We start from the raw sequence: 9,341 nt of genomic DNA on the forward strand, positions 1-9,341 counted from the left end.
GGGACCGAACACGGCAGTCACAGATGCTGATACAAGTGATCGAGCGTCTATAGAGACGCTCGATCGCTTGACTGTGTTAAGCTCCCGGCCGGCCGTGTAATTACAACGGCCGGCTGGGAGGCAGCTCGTCGGGCTCCACTGTCTGCTCGTCACGGACGAGTGGATTTTTCGAGCCCTGGTTATATATATCATATATAAGTTTTTCTTTTAAACAGACGATATAAAAGAAAAATGTATGACCTAAATACAGAAACAACCAAAACCAATAAAACAAAAGGGGGGGGGAGGGGGGAGAGGAGAGACACTCCACACCCACCATATGCACATATCGATAAAACAATATCCAGGAACTCTCATTTTGGTCAAATCACCTGGGCATAATATATAAACATTTACAATACTGATATAATTCAAAAAGAAACCGACTTGAAACTGGATTAGTCAAATTATATCTTGAGCTCACATATACGACCCTCATATGTCTAAATAATAATATGAAGAAATTCTAGAAGCAGCGCCCACACATTAAACAGCCCCGATGCTGGCGACGTACACTGTACGTCAGTCACGAAGGGGTTAATGTGTATGATAGTGTAGCCGTCTGGACCAGAGTAAAAAAAATGTATCTTCACCAATCCCTCTATATTGATAAGTAATGCATTCAAACATTACAATTTTATCCAACTCAGAAATCCATTTGGATAATGAGGGAGGGATTGGGCATATCTATTTGCTTGCCAGCAATCTCCTAGCGGTAAACAAGGCTCTTTGTATAGCCAATTTGAGGTACAAATCCTTCCAAGGGAAATCAAAAATTGCAAGTATGCAGACTCTAGATGTGTTGCGTAACAATCTAGTATACCCCAAAGTATGTAGGCGTCGTTTAGCAGTCTCCCATACATGTCCCATAAATTGAGGCAAGATGGCAAAACTTTTTAGAGGACCGGTCCGACTCCAAGGTACCCAAAGGGTCATAGCCATCAAAAAGATACTGTAAAGAACAAAACGATTGTGCATGCATCACCTCGCACCCCTAGCCAGAGAAATGTTGTAGTTGGGAGGCAAGAAAATAAAGCCAAGGATTAGGAAGCGCTAAGCCTCCCAAATCCTTAGGTCTTTGTAGAGTTACTAACTTTAATTGGGCCTGCTTTCGTTTCCAAATAAGGTCCCTGAAAATACTGTCGATTTGCCTAAATGTTTTTTTAAGGGAAACCAAATTGGGGGATTGTGCATGATATTTCACAATTGTGGCAAATTTAGATCATTTTGATAAGATTGACTCCCAGCCACTGAAAGGGGTTATTTGAGTCAGGCAACTCTTTGAGATCTAAATGTATGCAATAATTGAGAAAGATTAAGTGTGGCATAGTCTGTAAGTTGGGGAGTCATCTGAATACCAAAATAGATAATTCGGGAGCATACAGGAATACAAGACTGATCTGCTGCCAATTGGTTTGGTAAAGGGTCTATAGGAAGCAAATTGGATTTATCCCAGTTTACTAAAAGGCCGGAATATATAGCGAAGTCTGACAGATGTACCATAACACTACGCAAGGAAGACTGAGTATCTGCAAGAAAAAGCAGGGTGTCATCATATAGTACAAGTTTATCTTCCTCCACACCTCTTCTAAAACCTATGACATTTGGAGACTGTCTAATAGCAGCTAAAGGTTCAATGGCCAATGTGAACAATAAGGGAGAAAGAGGGCAACCCTGTCTGGTGCCCCTCTGTAAACAAAAGCCAGGAGAAAGAGAATTATTAATCCTAATCTTACTGGAGGGAGTATGATGTATCCAAGCACCAAATCGAGGTCCAAACCCAAATACGGATAGCATCTCCCTTTAAATATCTCCATTCAACACTATTGAATGCCTTTATATCTAATGCCAACAATGCTCTATTACCAGTATTGTCTATAGGTACTTGCATATTCAAATATGCCCTTCGTATGTTAATAGCAGTGGATTTATTAGGTAACCCTGCAGATCTTTGCATGGGTCCTGAATTTCCATAAGTCACTGCTGGAACCCTCTCATTGCTTTGAATACATGGGCCTAGTCTTGGACATGGCCCTGTCCAGGGTCTTTCTTCCTCTGTAGAAGATCTATCTCTCTGCCCTCATACTCGGTCCCTGCAGTACAAGAGTCGCCCGACTGTTTGCTTTTGCATGAAGGTGCTGGATTTAATAGTGGCCCTCTTCAATGCAGTTACCTATGTGCAATTAAATTTCAGGTTCATACAGTGCAGTATTCTGGCTGCATGTGACAAACAGGTCTAGTCCTATTAGCTCCCCATTGGCTTGTCGAACAAGGCCTAGTTTGCCCTGGCTTGTATTTCTTATGGTATTGGAATTGGGAAATCCTTCCTCCCAATCTGGAAGATGCTTTCAACTGATGCCAGCTTTTGAGGCTGTGAAACAGTCCCTGACAACCTCTTGGTTCAAGGAACCAGGCTGTCGTGGGAATCTCAACTCCCTATCAACATCCTGGAGTTCAGTTTAATTTTTGTTGTCCCCTGAATGTTCATTGATGCTTGATCCCCCAAATATACGGCCACCCAGCCGGGACAGTACCACATCCATGGCTTACATCAACTGTCAGGAAGGCACCAGAAGCTGTGCAACTCAAAGATCAGTGCACTTGACGCTTATTTCACTTGGTGCAATGCAAGGAGGTTTTAACCCAGGAAGTTTCTGTGGGATGCTTCTCATCTTTCCTCCAGTTTAGACCACTGTTAACCTTGAGTACTATCAAGGGCCGAAATCCTGCAATTCTTTTCCAGAGGCTGCTTGCCCCTTAATCTCGGTTGAAGGCATTTCTGCAGAGGGTTACTTGAGTAGGCGCTCCTTTCATCCTAAGGTGCCTTCCACCTTAACCAGGGCATCATCCTACCATGTGTCCTGCTACTAAAAATCATAATGAGAGGTTGTTCTCCACTGTTTGGATGTAGTCTGGGTTTACATTTCTACTAGTCTTACTCCCTCTGTCATTCCTGAGGGCCTCCATATGGGGCAGTCAGCTTTTTGCTCCACTATTTCTAGGTGGATTTGGCAAATTATCGCAGGCCTGTGGGTTTATGGGTAAATTTCCCCCATTTCTGGGAATGACCTATTCTACTAGGAGTGTTAGTGGTATGGCTGTTGTAAGGCTCTTTGGGCCTTACAACAGTGGTATCCCAAATCTGTAAGGCTGTCGCCTGGTCTTCTGTCCAAATTTTCCAAAGTTTACCAGGTTCACTTTAAAGCCTCTGTGGATGGAAGCTGCAGCTGCAAGTTTTTCCAGGTGGCTCTTGTGTGCCTCTTGCGTGGTCTTTGGTGGGCTTTGTTTTCACAGGCCTATTAGCTGCCATTTGCTGTTTATGCTGCTTACCTGTTCTGCCTTCAGGTGTCCCATCCATTCAAGAATAAACTCCCTGTGTCTAGTGTTCAGAAAAAAAGGACTTTTGACCTGTAAAATCCATTTTGAATGAATGACAGAGGCACACTGAGCCTCCATTCACGCATATAGTTTGTGGTACCTGCGTGGTTTTCCACGCAAAAATATTTTACAACTGCATGGATTCCTCTCGTTTGAGGATATTACTATAGCCACGACTGTGCGGAATCCACCGAAAAAGCTTGCTTGTACAATTTTGCAGGACGTGTGCTTTTGTATCGCGCAGCCTCCGCAAAAGTCTGAACAATGCATGTTAAAGTGCATTGTTTTTTATGTTTAGAGTGGTGTCCATTACCTTCAAGGTAGCTGCATAACCTATCCATTCAGCAGTTTACTCGCCATGTTCAGCAATGTACCACAAGAAACGACTTTAACCAGTAAGACAAACATCCAAGTTGCACCTGTAGTTTGACATAAAAAAAAATGAAAAAAAAAAAAATCACATTGTTATTATTGTTTCCCCCCCAGTCTAAAACCCCTTAAAATGTGATGGAGTGTGCTGCACAATTCTACATTTTAATTCTCAATTTTATTTCTTTTTTGGTAGGTTTTAATGATGATTCATCTGGTTCTGGAAGAGGACGGAGGGGTGGTAGAGGAGGTTCTGCATTTTCTGGTATGTTTTCCAAAGGAAATGCATTACATTTAGGAACTGCGTTCTCAGTGATTTACTATTTTACACATTTACCTAACTAGCAAGGAAATGCAGCTAGTATTGTACCTCATTAACCATCTCAGGGATCACCGCTATCATGGCATTGTGCTTAATGACATTATAGGCAATACCTACCTGGTCCCTGCCCCCTCCTGTATTTTTTTGCAGGCAGTCTGTAGTGGATGAGGCCAACTATGTCTCTCCTACAGCTCTGCATGAGCTATGGTACAGCACAATGTCACCACTACTTTTACAAAGTAATATCTGGTTTCGCAAAGGTATTTGATGGCTATAAAGTGAATTTATATCTACTGTCTGTGTTAGCACTTTGCAGGCCCCTATGTCAGTGAGATTTTGGAACAAATGTCTGGAGCCTTGTGCTTCAGCAATGACTATTTGTTGCTGACATCCAAACTTTTGCGTGGACCTGAGTTCTGTGCAATTCCGTAGAGCACTCTGCATGCTGTGGATGCTGTTCCTTCAAAAGAGCTTTGTTGCAGTTTGAGAGATGTCTATCCTTTGGACCTGCTCTTGATACTGTTGCCAATGCAACTGTTACCCAGGAAACACTTCTGCCTTAATGTAGGTGGTCTGTGGAAGGGTTAGAGCAATCTTGCCCTGCAATTCAGAACCTGCCGCACGTGGGGACCTTTAAAAAAATGTTTTTGCATTTTAAAAATGTTTTTGGTTTTTTAAATACTTATGCTTTTGCAATAACTTAGGGGGCTAACAAGCACCCTATGTAATAGCAGGGTGTGACAGGTCCTCTTTATGGAGACATCGGAGGTCTTTCAGACCCCTAATGTCACCTAGGGACCCCAAAGAAGCTGAGGAAGCAGAGATCTGCTTCCCCAGCTTCTTCTCCTGGCTCTAAGAGCTGGAGACTGTAAGCAGTGACACCGGAAGTGGTGTAATACACCACTTCCGGGTCCAGTAATCAGAGGAGAGATCAGCGGCTGGAAGGTTCAAACGATCTAGCGGCTATACAGCCGCCGGATCGCTTGTACATTCACTGCCATCGCTGGCTGTTAAAAATGACACCAAGAACATGGCTGCTGCAGCAGCCATGTTATTGGTTTAACCACTTCTGGAGGCCGCCGTCTATAGACGTATTGTGGCCCGGAAGTGGTTAATGCGGACCTTTACACTCAAAAAATTCTACCAATGCATCCCTCTATGTATGATTATTAACATAGACCTGTTAGGTATAAAATGCTGTGATTGTGAATTACACTTGCAGAGCATTCACTTCCTGCTTTGAAAGGGCAAAATGGCTTCAGTTTGCCAAAGCATTGCACACTGGTATTGCCTTATCAGCAGAGCATTGCTGGGAAATCTCATCCGTAGTCTCACGAGATCTCAGGGAAAGGCATTCTCCTCCCGTGAGATTATGTACATGGTCACATGTCCGAGTCACACGTGCCAGAAATCCAGGTAGGCAAAGGAGAGCTAGTAATCTGCCTTTTGTAAAGATGGCCAATTTCAGATGAGTGTGGAAGAAAAGAGAAATAAGGTGTGCAAAGAATACAACACCGGCAATGATCTAGAAGTATGTGTTTGTAGATTGTCATTACTAAATATTTCTAAAGGTGTGTTTTTTGTTATTGTAAAGATATGGGTAAAGATCCACTTTATGTACATACATATTCTTAGTATATATACCAGGTATCTATCTACCAGTAGCTGCCTCATTTCCCACCCTCGGCTTACACTAGTCAATATTTTTTCCCAGTTTTTTGTGGTAAAATGAGGTACCTCGGCTTATATTTGGGACGGCTTATACTCGAGTATATACGGTACCTTATTAATGTATCACCCCGGGGTCCTAACTTATGAAGAGTGAATTTTGCAACAGATTTTTGTTGGTAGGGGTAAGATACCGGTCATTTCCTTATCAGATCAGGCGATCTTTAGGAGATTAGCTGAGCTGTCTAGTGGAATCGAATTGATCTGCTAGTTGGTCATTGGATTAGGGTTTTATTATACCCGCCATAATGGCATTAGCAGCCAGGCCTGGAATAACAAGTAAATATTTTATAATGGGTGTTATAAACGACCATTAGCAGCCAGGACAAGCTGTGGAATGTGAGGAATTCTCTTTTCGAGATCTTTAAACAATCAAATACATGGATGTTCCACCTGTGTGTCGGTGCACTCTACAGCCTTCTGTTGGATGCTTCCTGAGTGCTACAGGACCTTCCCCATTGGGACGGTTTTGGGGCTTTCCCATAATGGTGTTGAATGTGTCCCTATTGACCACACTGGTTTTAGTGGTGCCCAGTTTTGCCTTCTGTATTAAGTCTCCTGGTGATTTCCCCTGAAGTATGAGGTTTCAGCACCTGTGTGCTCCTCCCTTCCTGCTTGGCAGGAAGTTTCCTTTGCCTCTAGGAGAAATGGACTCTTGGCAAACAGCCTGTCACTTTCAGGATATAACCCTCCCACCTGCTGATTTCATTTAGTGTCCTCAGGAGAATGGATTTGTCCGTCTCTTCGCTTTTTGTTGTTGAAGATTCTAGCAAGAGCTGCTAGTTGATTCATATTGGATATTTAGTAAATCCTCGGAGTCTCTAGCCGACTAAACTGAGTCACACCATATAAGTAAAATCTTTGGAGTGTCTCTAGGTGTCCTGAAGTAGGTCGTTTATGGTCATTCTGCGGTGGTCCTGTGGTCCTGTTTCATCATTGATTGAGGCTGTGCGTTCCTTTTTAAAAGTAGAGGATTCTGCTGCAATTTCTAGTCTAGGTTCACATAAACCTGAGCGGGTCTGCAAGGTTTTTCCCCTCAACCTATTTTTCATAGGCTTTTTTTCTATATAAGAATTAGGCAATTTCAGATGAGCATATTCTGGTTCCTAGATGCTTTAAGTCCCTGTATCCCTTTCCAGATTTTGTTTTGAAAAACAAAAAACTGGTTTAGCTTTGCAACCATTAACTACATTCCTTATTTCCCAAACTCACAAAAAGTACAGAATAGGCAACTGCTGGACTTGATCCACATTTTATTAATTTTATGGATTAGATGACTGCAGCTTCTCATGTTACATGCGATGCGTTTCTTAATGCTTGTAATTTCTTTTCCACTCGGATATACAGAGCTATCTGGTTCGAGGGCTTGTTCTCACCATAAACAGTGCATTCCAGAGTGGTCAGCTGCTGGAACGCACTATTTTTTCAGACCAGAACGCAGATAACTAACAGGGCGGTCTTTTACATTGATTGAACCCCCGAGCAAACATTTTCTTGGGCCCCCCGCATCCTACCTGCCACACCCATTCATGAAAGTTGCCGCTATATGATAGCGCAGAGCCACGCTGCAGCTGGGATTGATCCAAAGATATTGTCCAGATCCACCAACCCACCTCTAGAGGCTGTGCCCGCCCCCTCGCCCATCCGTTCCTCACTGCGGAAAGACGTGACTGACAGTCACGGCCCTCTGCAGAGAGAGTGAGTGCAGGAACTGGAGTGATGAGCAGTACGTGATCGCTCAGTTCTCGATCAATAGTGCCGACCTGTGACTGCTTCAGTAACTAGGGGGAAGAGCGCATTTCACTCCCCATAATTCTCCTTTCATGGTAAATGTGTGGATAATTTTCCACCTACCACTTTCCCTGCATAGAATAATCATAATAAAATGACACCAGGGGACATGCTCAGGTGTTTATATGATGACACCAGGGGACAACATCATATGACACCAGGGGACAACATCATAATATAATAATGACCCCAGAGGACGACCATCATATAATAATGACCCCAGAGGACGACCATCATATAATAATGACCCCAGAGGACGACCATCATATAATAATGACCCCAGAGGACGACCATCATATAATAATGACTCCAGGGGACATCATCATATAATAATGACAATCATCATATAATAATGACAATCATCATATAATAATGACTCCAGGGGACATCATCATCATATCATAATGACCCCAGGGGAAGATAATGACCCCAGGGGACATGATCGTATGATAATGACCCCAGGGGACATGATCGTATGATAATGACCCCAGGGGACATCATCGTATGATAATGACCCCAGGGGACATCATCGTATGATAATGACCCCAGGGGACATCATCGTATGATAATGACCCCAGGGGACATCATCGTATGATAATGACCCCAGGGGACATCATCGTATGATAATGACCCCAGGGGACATCATCGTATGATAATGACCCCAGGGGACATCATCGTATAATAATGACCCCAGGGGACATCATCGTATAATAATGACCCCAGGGGACATCAGATAATGACTCCAGGGGACCTCCATCATCATCATATCATAATGACCCCATAGGACGACCATCATCATATAATAATGACCCCAGGGGACATAGTTACATAGTATTTGAGGTTGAATAAAGACATAGGTCCATCAAGTCCAACCTATTGTGTGTGTGCATTTAGGAGTTGATGTGTGCGTGTATGAGTCCATGCGTGATTTTTCTGTTAGCTATACCTGTACCCCTGAATGTTCTGGTCACCCAGGAACTTGTCCTGCGGCAGCGAGTTCCAGACCTTAACCGCTCTTAACTGTGAAGAACACCTTGCGCCCTGTGTTTAAATTTTTTTTCCACCAATTTTAGGTTGTGCCCTCTGATTTTTGTTACAGAGCTGACAGTAAACAGTTTGTTACTGAGGTTGCTGTCACCCTTGAGTAGTTTATACATGAAAATCATGTCCCCCCTTAATCTCCTAACCTCCAACGAGAACATATTAAATTTTAACAACCTTGTTTCATAGTTCAGATCCTCGAACCCCTTAATTAGTTTGGTTGCCCTCTTCTGGACTTTTTCCAGCTCAAGGACATCTTTTCTTAGTATTGGTGACCAAAACTGGACCGCATACTCAGATGTGGCCGAACCAGGGATCTATAAAGAGGCAAAATTATAGACTTGTCCCTGCAATACATCCACTTCTTAATGCAAGACAGGAGTCTGCTTGCCTTGTTTACAGCAGCCTGGCACTGCAAGCTGTTCTTCATTCTGCGGTCTATAATGACCCCCAAATCCTTCTCCATTTCAGACTTACCTAGTTGCATACCCATGAGTGTATAGTCCATTTGCCTATTTTTAACTCCAAGGTGCATTACCTTACACTTATCAACATTGAACCTCATCTGCCATACAGTTGCCCACTCCCCAATCTTAACCAGGTCCTCCTGTAATGTTAAAATGTCTAAATCTGTGTCTACTGCCCTCCCAATTTTCGTATCATCAGCAAACAC

The 9,341-nt window shown here is 43.1% G+C and overlaps 1 protein-coding gene across 1 annotated transcript in view; it reads left to right on the top strand.

The window, feature by feature from the left end:
- Nucleotides 1-9,341, top strand: part of DDX4 (DEAD-box helicase 4) — a 72,821-nt gene that overhangs the window by 21,351 nt on the left and 42,129 nt on the right. The window contains exon 8 of the mRNA XM_018562676.1: nt 3,983-4,051. Coding sequence (XP_018418178.1) covers nt 3,983-4,051 — 69 coding nt within the window. The remainder of the gene's footprint in view (nt 1-3,982; nt 4,052-9,341) is intronic.

The sequence above is a fragment of the Nanorana parkeri genome, unplaced genomic scaffold, assembly GCF_000935625.1.
Source record: "Nanorana parkeri isolate BGI_ZX_2015 unplaced genomic scaffold, ASM93562v1 scaffold591, whole genome shotgun sequence".
NCBI classification, from domain to species: domain Eukaryota; kingdom Metazoa; phylum Chordata; class Amphibia; order Anura; family Dicroglossidae; genus Nanorana; species Nanorana parkeri.